The 13,200-nt window shown below is 37.3% G+C and overlaps 1 protein-coding gene across 4 annotated transcripts in view; it reads right to left on the reverse strand.

Annotated features, from left to right (window-relative positions):
* The window catches only part of LOC132381198 (protein phosphatase 1 regulatory subunit 12B-like), a 221,291-nt gene that overhangs the window by 109,578 nt on the left and 98,513 nt on the right, over nt 1-13,200 (reverse strand). For all 4 annotated transcript variants that reach the window (XR_009507977.1, XM_059950490.1, XM_059950489.1 and 1 more), the window contains exons 4-5: nt 1,601-1,760; nt 95-239 (exon numbers count right to left, since the gene is read on the reverse strand). Coding sequence is in view for 3 of the 4 variants with exons in the window: in XM_059950490.1 (XP_059806473.1) it covers nt 95-239; nt 1,601-1,760 (305 nt within the window). In the remaining variant the exon portion in view is untranslated. The remainder of the gene's footprint in view (nt 1-94; nt 240-1,600; nt 1,761-13,200) is intronic.

Genomic DNA, 13,200 nt, shown 5'->3' on the forward strand with positions numbered 1-13,200 from the left:
TGTCCAAATAAATATTAATGCACATCTTCCAAGATACTACAAATTAAATTTTATAAATTATAACAAACAAAATAGCTTATTAGATGCAACTGACCACTTTGTTAACAGCATCCATATCAGAAAAATTTTCAATGAGGATTCGACAGGCTTCCTCTTTGCACCAGTGAGCAGCAGCATGAAGTGGTGTCCAGCCGTCATTGTCCTTGATGTTTACATCATACCCAGCCTGAATTAGGAGCCTTGAAAAATAAAACCAAAAGTATCAAAATCAATTGCAGTTTCTTGTGCCTTCCTCTCCCTTTGCCAAATTTTCTCCATTTTATCTGTTCTGAAAGCAAAACACTAGGGAATACCTACAAGCAGTAACATTTCTTAATGACAGAAATGGGAAGTGCTGTAAACATTGAATCAGGTCAATTTGCATCTGTGAAGACTTAATGTTTCAGAGAGAGGAGTTTATTAGCTTGAACTATTAATCATTGTTTCTCTTTTCATGTTTCTCCATCCACCTCTTTTAAGCATGGTAGCATCAAATTATTCAGTCCTGCTCCATCCCTTAATATAATCCTGGCTGATTCTCTACATTAGTATCATATTCCCACCCTCTGCCCATACTCCTCAATGCTTTTTTCACCAGAAGATTTATCTTCTTAAAGATAGGAAGTGTATAAATAAATCTCATGTCAGTCTCAAATCCATTGTCCTGAAATCTGAGACTATGTCCCTTGTTCTACACATCCCAGCACTGGGAAACATCCTCATCAGATCCAGCCCATCTTATCCCCAAATTCTGTTTGTTTCAACTAAATCCTGTCTCATTTTTCTACGTTCTAGTGAAAACAACTTCAATTGATTTAATCTCTCCATATCTGGCAGTCCTGCACTTTATTCCTTGCACAATTTGCAAGAACCTGAGCACTTTCGTTTTAAGGTGTGGTTACAATGATATTGTGCAAGGAGGCTGGAAATCAGTTTGAATTCCAAGAGGATGTACTGTATGCACTGATGAACATAGTCATATCCATATCCAAACAGGATTTACATTTCCTTACAGTGGTGCAGAAATAAATTGCAACACATCAAAGACCTTACACATCAAAAGTGACCATTTTACATTTGATTCAGCTATAGATGCCCAACACAATAAAATGAAGGAAAATGTTTAAATGGAGAACATGCTAGCCATATATTTTGTAGAAATTTTGATTTGGACAAAAATAAAACAATTTAGTGGTTAGTTCTGTAATCAGAGACCTCAATGAAATCTTTGCACTCTTCTCCAATTACTTGTTTAGTGAATCTCTCACCTGCAGAGTGAGAGATACTCTAAAGAGGTGGAGTTATGAGGAACTGGATTTACCACCAGTACCTATAGAGGAGAAAGGAGATGCATAGTGACCTGGAGTTCTGATTGCAAACCAGTGACCCTTTATGAAAGGATGTGTGTTTATACATTGGACATATGTTGACATGCACAAAATGACACCATTTCCAAGCCAAAACATAGGAAAAGCTGCACATAATTTATCAATAGAAAATGATAAAATATTAACATTAGTAATGTTAATTCAAGGTAATCTGTTATTTCTCAATAACTTACTTTAAAACCTCCAAATAGCCTTTTGCAGCAGCCACATGCAGAGCCGTACCACCTGATTTGGTATTTCTTACATCCTCTATTTTGCCACTATTTAACCACTGCCTGGCATCCTGCAGCATTCTGTGTTCCTCTTCTTTCCTCGCTGCTTCTACATCAATTGCTAGAGAGAAAGAACGCCAAAGTTTGAGTAAAAGTGCTTCACTTTTTAGAGAAAATATAGAGCCATTAAATACTAATCCAAATATAAAGTGCAGCAATTAATAATTCTTCATATTTGGTGCATGACCTATTTGCACTGCATTTATTCTTCAATTAATTATTTCTCTCTTTGCTTCCCAACACACCTTTCCTAATCAAAAGGTTTTACCCTAGCTTTTAAAATCTTGTATCAAGGCACTCTCAAATAACTAACACAGCAGACAGCGCTTCTGTCCTTAATTTGTTTTTGAAAGCACACTTAGATTATCTGTACTAGCATATAATGAAAATTGTTAATTGTAAATAACTAAACTGATGTGTTAGCGATCAACTATCAGAGCAATTGTACACAATCATTTGTCCAACTTATAATTTTTTTATATATAAAACATGAATTCTCACTTTTTAGCTGCTCAATCATTATGCATAGTTTAACATGCATGGAATATAATATTTAAAGTTTTGCAGGCTACTGCTTGAAAGGTTCTAGGTATTTCAATCAAAAGAGGATTTTTCTGTCAGATATTTGCTCTCAAAATACAAAGGGAAAACAGACTGTCACAAATCCAACACAGAGAAATTCAACCGTCCAATTTTATACCAATGTTGAGGCCAGCGACTGCAGAGGAACACTGATTTGTCACCGCTTGGTGAGAAATAAATAGCTACAATGACATAATAAAGCAAGGAGCTGCATTAGATTTTTTTTTGCAGTAAATTAGATGTGAGTCAGAAACTACACTACGATATTTACTAATATCCAAATGTGTGACTCAGTTCAGTGAACAAACTGAGCATTAATAATTGAAGCAGGAAGCTTGGAATTCCTCAGCCACCAGTGCACAGATTTTCAGGTCACCCCTCCCACTTCTCCAATTATTTATTTATTAACTGCCATTCTTGAAATTTATTTAGCCGTGCAGCCAGATTCGGCCCTTCCGGCCTCTCGAGCCACATCACCTCAGCAACCCCCAAACCCTAACCTTATCACAGGACAATTTACAATGACCTGCAGGTACATCTCTGGACAGTGGGAGGAAACTGGTGGACCCAGAGAAACCAACACATTCCATAGGGAGGACGTACTGAGGCTTATTGAACGGCAATGGAATTGAACTCCGTACTCCAGAACACTCCAAGCTGTAACACTGTCACAATAACCTTTACAACGCCATAGAGCTAATAATTCATTGAAAGGCTGTGCATACCACTTGATATGTTACATTGACACCACTCCACAGGATAAGCCTTAACACTGGCCGTCTCAAAAGAAATGGAAGTGCCGCTTTTCCAGAGAATAATTAAGTCAGGTGCTATAAAAAGTAACAATGCCTTTGTGTGTAGGTGTGGCATGCAGGTCTCTATCTGCAGCTTGCCTAGGAAGTATATACAGTCAGCCCTCCTTATCCGCAGGGGATTGGTTTCAGGACCTCTCGCGGATACCAAAAAATGCAGATGCTCATGTTCCTTATTTAACCTGTCTCAGAGCACTGTTCTTTAGGACCCAGCAGAGCTCTGAATCCGCAATTTTCTGTTCACAAAAATAGTCATGATCATGATTGAAAATAAAGTGGAAATAAAACAATCGGAAAGAGGTGAAACGTCATCAGTCACTGGAAAAGCAATAGGCTACATTCCGGTCAATGATCGGAACAATTTTAAAGGATAAAGTGAGAAAGGTCCTGTCCCAATGAAAGATACAATTATTACTAAGCAACGCAGTGGTTTAATTATTGAAATACATACATTTAAGTGTTTTATATGCATAGAAAGGTAAAACATATACTATTTTCTAAGACAAACATTTGACTAACTGACACTAAATAATACTGGATGTAGCTGTTCCGACTTAAGAGAACTTCTGATTTTTTTTATCCCGATCCACAATAACCTACGCACATCCTCCCATATACTTTAAATCATCTCTACATTACTTATAATACCTAATACAATGTAAATGCTATGTAAATAGTTGTTATTCTGCACTGTTTAGGGAATAATGACAAGAAAAAAAGTCTGTACATGCTCAAACAACAAATGCAGGAAGAGCACTTCCGGGTTTTCTCGATTCACGGTTGGTTGAATTCGCGCATGCAGAACTCGCGGATAAGGAGGGCCGACTGTACCATTTTTCCAATGCTTCTGCATTCTGCAGATATTATTGTACTTAGATCTTACAACTGCCTGCCCTTCTTCGGCCATCCGTCGATTTTCAATGATGACTGAGGACTGGGCAAGGTTGTACAGAAGACCTGCAGTTGCCCATTCTGCAAGTCTTCCCTCTCCACACCACCGTTGTCTAAGAGAAGGGCATTAGGACCCATACAGCTTGGCACCGGTGTCGTCGCAGAGCAATGTGTGGTTAAGTGCCTTGCTCAAGGACACAACACGCTGCCTCAGCACACCTGGTGTATTAAATATACACCCCAGACACATTACAAAGGGATATAGTGTTGGTGGGTGGGGCTGGGGTAAAGAAATTGACAAATTAAAATCTAAATAACCAATAATGTTTTTTGTTAAAATCTTCTCTAGGTTGCTGGCCCTAAATATTATTCTAAAAGCAAAAACTTACATGGTCACAGAATTCAACACTGATTGTTTTAGAATAAATTGTTACATATTATTTATATTAACAGAAAAGAAATTACTGTATATGGCCCAATGTAAAAACAGAAAACACTAGAAACATTCAAGTGATACAACATCAAAACAGAGAAAGAAAATCAGTTTTCCTTTAAGTAGTATGTGGGGGAAATGGATAGGATAGATGCTGCCTGACCTGCTTTGAAATCAAGTTTCCAACTTCTACAGCTTTCCCATTTCATTCACAAATATTCTAAACCAAGACAGCAAGGATAATGTTACACAACTTAAAATATAAAATTTAACTATTAATATTGGTTAAAACACTGGCTGTTGATGCTTTGCACCTGTACTATGCTGTACTATTCGATGTCCTATTTTCAGATTTATAACAAACCAGACCAAAGCAGAGTCTGAAATTCACACAAGTACCTCAAGAGGGCAGCCTTGTCCTGCTTAAATCTTGAATCAAGTTGGCTCAGAATAGTTTGAAGATAATGGTAAAAATATTTTATAATAGATTTTAACTGCTAATAATTTTAAAGTGCATTTTCAATATTAACTTTGTATTAGTTAATCAAAAATGCTGGTGCTCAATAGTTTGGTAATACTGTCAAAATCAGGTTTGATCACTAGCATGCATCATGAAATTTGGAGTTTAGCAACATTACTTCATAATTTAAAACAAACTACAAATTACAAATATATAATTAATAGATTAAATAAAATAAATAGTACAAATACAGGAAAAAAGTGAGGTCATGTTCATGGATTCTGAAATCTGATGGCAGAGGGGAAGATCCAGTTCCTGAAATGTTGAGTGTGTGACTTCAGGCTCCTCCAATTCATCTTTGATGGTAACAAACAACAGAGGGCATGACCTGGGTGACGGAGATTTTTAATAATGGATGCCATTTTATTCAGGCATCGCGGTTTGCAGGTGTCCTCAATGCTGAGGAGGTTAGAACCTATAATGGAGCTAGGTGAGTTTACAACTTTCTGCAGCTATTTCCAATTTGTGCAGTGGCCTCCATATATTAGATGATGATGCAACCAGTTACAATGCTCTCCATGCTACACCTGTGGAAAATTGAGTGTCTCTGGCGACATACCAAGTCTCCTCAAGCTCCCTAATGAAATACGGCCACTGTCAAGCCTTCTTTGTAACTGCATCAACATGCTGGGCCCAGGACAGATCTTCAGAGATGTTGACACCCAGGAACTTGAAACTGCTCACATTTTCCACTGCTGATGCCTTGATGAGGAATGGCATGTTCCCTCATCTTCCCATTCCTGAAGTCCACAATCAATTCCATGTCCTTACCAATGTTGAATGCAAGATTACTGTTGTGACACCACTCAAACAACTGATCCATCTTGCTCATGTACCCCTGCGCGTCATCATCTGAAATTCTGCCAACAATAGTTGTGTCATTGGCATATTTCTAGATAGCGGTTGAGGAGTGCCTAGCTATACAGTCATAGGTGCACAGAAAATGGAGCAGCAGGCTAAGCATGCATCGTTGAAGTGTACCACTATTGACTGTCAGCAAGGAAGAGATACAGAGACCCAGGTTGGAGCTTGTTGGTTATAATCAAGGGTTTAACACCAACCTGTAATCAATAAAGAGCAGTCTTCAACAAGTACTACTATTGTCCAGGTGATCCAAGGCAGTGTCGAGAGCTAATAAGAGTACATCTGCTGTAGACCTATTGTGGCAATAGGCAAACTGCAGCAGGCCCAGATCCTTTAGGCAGGAGTTGATTCTAACTGTGACCAACCTCTTAAAGCACTTCATCAGAGGAGATGTGAGTGCAAATGGACAATAGTCATTAAGGCAGCACATCCTGCTCTTCTTGGGCACTGGTATAATCGTGGCCATTTTGAATCAGGTGAATAATCAGGAACGGGAGTCTAAAACTTCTGTGTTTCAATTGTACCCTTAGACAAGCTTGTCTTCTGTATTTCCATTTTCTTAAAAGGATAATCCACTTGCAACCTGATTCTGCAGTCTGGGATTTTGAGTATCAATAGATGTTTTTAAAATATCTTAAAACAATGCTGCTTACTGTACTCATGGCTGTGACTGTGGGTTTCATCTGTAGTATATAAAGTTACACCAGTATATAACAGGACTGGTTTGTTTATGGAAGACTTGCACATTTTATTCAAAATGAAAACTTTTGCTGGAAGATGCAGGTAATACACTAACACAGCTACTCCATAATTCCATCAACAGAGCAATGTCACCTTTGCAGAATGACAATCTAACTCATTAAGCACATTAAGACTTAGGACTGTGCATCATTTTCTTACTTCATTTAAAAAGGAAATTGATTGCTTTTTGGTTGACTTGCACAATACTCAAGTCAACACATGAGATCATCTACCACCAATTGAAAAGTTAATCTTTAACAGTGTCAGAGACTGGAGTAAATGAATTTGGCTGACATGAGAGCAATGTGTTGATTGAGATCTGCATTGTCAGAAGTGCTGCTCTGCAAACCTGTTGTTAAAACCCAAAGCTTTTCAAGTCTCTCAACTTATAAGTGAAGGATCCCAAGCCAATGTCTGAAAAACTAAGGGCATTTCACAAATATCAATTATTGCAAAACCATACGACCTGGTCACTTACCTCATTCTCTTCTGCATGAGACTACTGCATTCAAGTCAGCTAATACATTTTTTGCATTAGTTGTAAGGTATATTATGAAATTTTGAAATAAGATTCATTTATATTTGGTCTTTAGGACATCTTCATGTTGCAATGATTCTACTGAATTTAAAGGATATTTAGCATTTAACGTTGCTTGTAAAATCTGGGCGGTGAGCGGTAGGGATGCTCAACAATGCTTTGGACCCTCAACGCGCCACACTCCTCATAAATGTCGCGGGGGGGTGGGGGGGGGAGATGAAAAAAAGACCCGTGCTGATTTGACCACAGCATCTGCAGTATACTTTGTTTGCCTCTGTGGTTTTTACTGTCCTCTGTAGGATCTTGTGCTCAGATGCCTTGCAGTTTCTATTCCACATAATGATGCAACCAGAAAGAACATGCTTGATGGTGCTCTTGTGGAAAGGTATTGATCATCCATTACGTGCGCACCGTAACTTTGTACCCTTCACTTGCTCCACAACACAGCCATTAACGTGCAAGTGGTCAACCTTCGAGGTTCACAATCATCTTTTTGTCTTGTCTATGTTGAGACTCAGGTAGCTGTTACACAATCTTTGATAAGTCTCTCTACCTCCTCTCTCTGTATACTGACTCATCATTGTTGCTAATGAGGCCAACCCCTGTTGTATCATCAGTGAACCTGACACGGTTTGAGCTGGATCTGACATGCATTCATGAGTCAGCAGTGTGAACAGCAGTGGGCTGAGCACCCAACCCTTGGGGGCACCAGTTCTCAGAGTAATCTACCTAATTTTGGGAGGGGGAGGGGGGGGAATCTCATTTTTTTAAATTTAGTTTGGATATTTCCTTCAACTTCCCCACCCACGGTGGAGGAACTGTATATCAGACGAGTTCCGTGTACTCAATGAATAAAAGGAAAAGGAATAATATGAGTGGAAAATAAACAATGCTTTGGAATATTAGGAAAGCTGCTTAAACATTTAAAATTCAGCCATTATTGTAGCAACTCAGCCCTGATTCTGTTTCACCCATATGTTGCCTCTAGAAACTGGTAAGTACTTAGAATGGAACCAAGATTTATTTACATGTTTAATATTGCTGACTTACAATTTCTTTCCTCTCTAGATATTAGCTTCAATGCTTTATCAGCATTTTCATTAAAATCAATGTTAAAACTAGTACAACCTTGCAGATAAGAATCCTGGCCTTGCACAAATGAGAGCCAATTTACCATGGCCTAGACAAATCCATTTTTAGCTATCTTAACATCTTTTGGTACTGCATGGTTTACGGCTTAGCTTATGTAAGAGCTGTGATATAATGACAGCTTCATGATGACAAAAAAAGCATACAAGAATTGGAAAAATAGCAAATTAAAGCTAATACCATCTTTCTACTTATAGATCTCATATTATAGGATGTCAAATATACATCTATTGCCTGATTTTTCTGTTGTCCAGTGTCTCTTTCTAAATCTGGATTGTTACTAGGAGGTAGTGGAAAACGTGTGAAGACATTAGCACATAGGGTAGCCCTAAAAACCAATGCCTTGTTACAGAGGCAATGTAGTCTGAGAAATTAATAGGATTAGTATCAACTACTTTGAACTTAAAAGCCCAGATTGAAATCTGAGAAAAAGTACTGCTTTATTTTATGAAATCTGACACATTAACTGTTATAAAATCTGCTTGATTTTTTTTTTTGAAGCACAGAACAGTCTTAAATTAGTCTGGTTCATCCTGCCCAACTGTGATGAGTAATTCTTTAAAATAGTCAGTGATGCCAGTGTTCATCATGTGTTTAACTACAGATAAGAGCAGAGAATGGTCACCTAACATGCAGAAGATTGTCTGGCATTTGTTGAAACTCTTCATACTGTCAATCAACATCAAAGTTTAAGCTTCTTTGCTCAACATATCAAACTGAAATTCACAGCACCTGCCTTGGAAGTCAGTTATGCTGTCTGTACACGATCTCCAGGGCTGAGATCAATACTTCCTACAATATTTCACTGCGCATCTGGCAATGCAGAGTAAAATGTGAAACCTCAGGATCATCATCCCAATCATTCTCATTCTGAGAATAGCATGAAACTGAGAAAGACATACGGACATTGATCCGGCAGGGATGTGGAAAGGAGTAGGGAGAGGAAGACTGGAATGCAAGGTATTTATTAAAGGCTGTCAATAAGACATGCCTAAAAATTCAACTGCTCGCTCTTTTTTTTTTACAAATGTTACACAATCAAAAATTACAGAGATAAAGGAGATAACTATTTGCAGGTTAGTGTCTTCCCTTCGCCTAGTAAAATTGACCACTTCATGAACTAGTCTCCTTTATCTCGCTCCTGACTATATAATTGTCATAGGCCTCGCAGATCTTTCTCAATCATCAATTACCCAGAAAACCTCTTCCCTCAGCCCACTATCCAACCTGTTCTGTGATCCCACTGCCACTGTCACACACAACCCACAATAATCACAGGCTTCTGCTCTTCCCGCACCCTCCATATCACCCCATCACTGCACCATTCAAATTTCTATATGATCATTCCAATCTAAAGTCCAAACAGACAGCACATTCTCCAATCCCATGTTGTGCGACTACAATTCAGTGGCAATAGAGACTTGGGCCCAGTTGAATTTTGCAGCCGTGGGAAAGGGCAGATACAAATTAATGATCAAAGCAGAAATGAGAACACCACTGTTACACAATGATTTGATTTTAGTGATTAAGGTTCAATGGTTTCTATTTCCAACAAAAAAAATTGCAATATCATTATGATCAAGTTGCATCAAATTTTCTTAAAATGACATTTCATATTAAGATTAAAAGAAACTTACTATTCCAACCATAGCTTCTCCCACCCCTTAACAAGGATTCATGCAAGGATTAGATGCTTTGTTCACAGCAAAAAAATGACTTATAGGGTAGACATTATGAACAAATTTACATATAAAAAAGAGCAAGTCCTAGAATCCCAGAGATATTCACCTTTACAATATGCCAGATTTCAAACATTCATAATTTTTGCAGTCATGCTGCTGTCATCTGCTACTTAACACCACACTACCCCCTCCAGGCTTCTGTCAATCAAGGAACAAGAACTTCAGGCCAAGAGCAAAGGTCAGCTAAAACAGCACTATGACTGAAAAAAAACTACAGTGGCAATTTGTCTTGAGGAAATGTAATAAGCCATTCAAAGAAGGGTAATCATTTACAGATTAGCAATTTTAGTATGCAGTCTGAAAATGTGTACTTTCTTGATTAAACTATTTTAATATATAGTTTATAAACTATAAACTGGCCAACAAAATTAACAATATTTGCCCAGACTATCATTGTTTGTTTCATTTCTGTTATGTATCCCTAATATGTTACATTCCTGAGGCAATTCTACCTTCATCCACCATTGACTCAACTTTAATGTAACAAACTATGGCGAATAATGCTGTTCAGTTATTACCAATTTCACTTATGATACCAAGAAAGCTCCAAATTGGGGGGAAAACCAAACACCTTTTACTGAAAGAAGTCAACCATTGTATGGTACAGGTACAAGAAGGGTCAAATAATTTCTAGCATTCTGAGTGTTATCAATTAACTTTGTGGAAGGATTCATTTTCAGGACAATTTCATTTTTAAAACTAGAAAACCACTTAATTAAAAACCAAAGATGTCACAACTTAAATCAAGCAACATCTATCAAGGAAGTAAAAGCAAACTGCTGGAAGTACTCAGCAGGCTAGGCAGCATCTGTGGAGAGAAATGGACGATCTTTTGAGTCAAGTCAGTTCTTCTGGTCTTCTGCCTTACAAGATAAACCAACCGCCAAAAAACTTGATCACTATAGTTTATCAACACTAACAACATTGGCCTAAAACAGACTTTTGTTCTAATTGTTATCTTTCTTGTAAAAGGTGTTTAATTTGTTTGTTTTTAATCATCTAAATGCTACTTATATGATGCCAAGTACCTGTGATGTTGCTGCAAGTTAGTCTTTATTTGCAGTTGTGCGTACATCTGTCCATGTATACCAGGGATGTCCAACCTGTGGCACATTGCACCCCAGTAATAATATAAAAGTAAGCCTTACTCATGCAAAAAGTATAACCAAAACCCGATTTGTAGAAAAAACAATCTATAACAGGAATTCCAGAAGTTTAGAGCTAGAAATGGGTTTTACTGAGAATAAATCTAAAACTTAGCAATTAATTTTAGCGATTTTATTATTCCGCACACATCTTTTGGCGAATGTTATCTCCTTTCACATTAATCTGTTTTCAAATAAAAAATGTTCAATGAGTCAAACTAGGAAAGAAGGACTTTTGTTCTGCAACCGTTCCATAACATTTCAATACACATTTGATACTTGTTTGATCCTGAGGTGCCAGGCATTTGCACCAACGGTGCGTCGCAGGTTTTTGCCAGTCAGTTTACAATTGACACTCGTGCGCCACGGAGTTGTGCCTTGTTCGTCCTTTGTGAACATTTGCAGTTTTGTACTTTTCTGAAAATTAAGCCTTGTTTTTACATTCAGTTACCCATCACAGTGCAAAAGAAAAGCAGAAAGTAATAGTAAGCGTGAATTCAATGAACGGTGGGAAAATGAGTTCTTATTTATAGCGGGTCCATCAGGAAAACTGTTGTGCATTGTTTGTGAAAACACTTTCTCACATAATAGAAGACATGATCTTAACAGACACTATAAAACACAACATCAGACTGAAATTGAAGGAAAACTGAAGCTAGTGCTTGGGTCTGAGTTATGGAAAGAATATGTGATTAAGAAAAAGGAAGAAATCAAAAGATGACAAAATATATTTGTTTAAAGTCTCATTAAGGTAAGTAATGTTTATCTTGTTTTTATATTAAATCAATATATCATGTAAAAATGCTAAATATGTCTATATTTCCATTTTTACAAGAATTGAATGGGGGTACAAGAGTTGTATGGTACATCTGAACTCACATGTGAAAAATTGAGGCATGGAATGTAAAAGGTTGTCCACCCCTGATGTATACGAAACTAAAATCTACTTTGGTAGACTGTGATGAAAGAACAAACAAGGGAATCACAGAGAAATCCTTATGATTTCTTAAAACTTTTCTAATAAATGCATTTCTCCAAATGTACCATCTTGAAGATATACCAAGATAGAAGCAAAAGAACAAGTTTTTTTCTAAAGCCAGTTGAATTCTGTGATGCTAAATAGTTCTGCTAGTGGTTCTGAATACCCCATATAGAGTTTGCAAGTTAGAAATGAGAAAGTTATAGGTATTTGAAACAGAGTAAGGAAAAATGAATATGCAAATAGTTATAACTTGTGTGGGGAAAAAGTTCAACCATTTTTCCTGAAACTTTGTTGCTTGTTCAAACTTTCGGAACACCACTTCAAAACCTGCATGCTGATCAATACAGTGCAGCAAAACCTTAGGAATTACATTCCAAAAATGAATCCACTGTACATGGTTTTTAGAAAAAAAATAACCAAATCAATCCTTAGAAGTGGCAATATATTGAAGCTACATTGAAGAGCACTACACCATTTTACAGAAAACTCAGTCCAATACACTTCCCAGGATCTCCTGAATATACCAATGCATCCATTGGATTATACTGCCACTCACTAATCTCTATCTTGCAGAGACAGTATCAGCTGTCCAAAGAACAAAATGCTATCATTTATACGAAATGTATATAGCAACAGGAAAAGCCTTCTGGGAAGTCATTGGACAGCACAATTGTGGGATATATGATGCAATCCATCACTGAATTGGCAAGATGTAGACAGAAATGGTGTCATGGATTATAGCCAATTTACACAATTACCCATATGTAATCTTCACTTCAGCTTAGAAACAAAACAGGTTGTAAAACAAAGAAAGATGAAATACTTAAACTGCACTGGCATCTTAAGTAAATTATTGCTGGCATCTTAGTAAGTAAATTATTTTATATTCATGTCCAAGTAATGGAAATACAGTAATATGCTAATAACTGCATATCCTCAGGACATGTTCAAGACTGGCATCGTTCTCAGAGTACTGGACTCTATTACTATTCCACACATATTCACTTCATTTTTTATTTTATCCAATTGTGTTATACACAGTGGCCACTTTATTAGGTACACTTGCTCGTTAATGCAAATACCTAATCAGCCAATCATGTGG

Source organism: Hypanus sabinus, chromosome 25 (assembly GCF_030144855.1).
Source record: "Hypanus sabinus isolate sHypSab1 chromosome 25, sHypSab1.hap1, whole genome shotgun sequence".
NCBI classification, from domain to species: domain Eukaryota; kingdom Metazoa; phylum Chordata; class Chondrichthyes; order Myliobatiformes; family Dasyatidae; genus Hypanus; species Hypanus sabinus.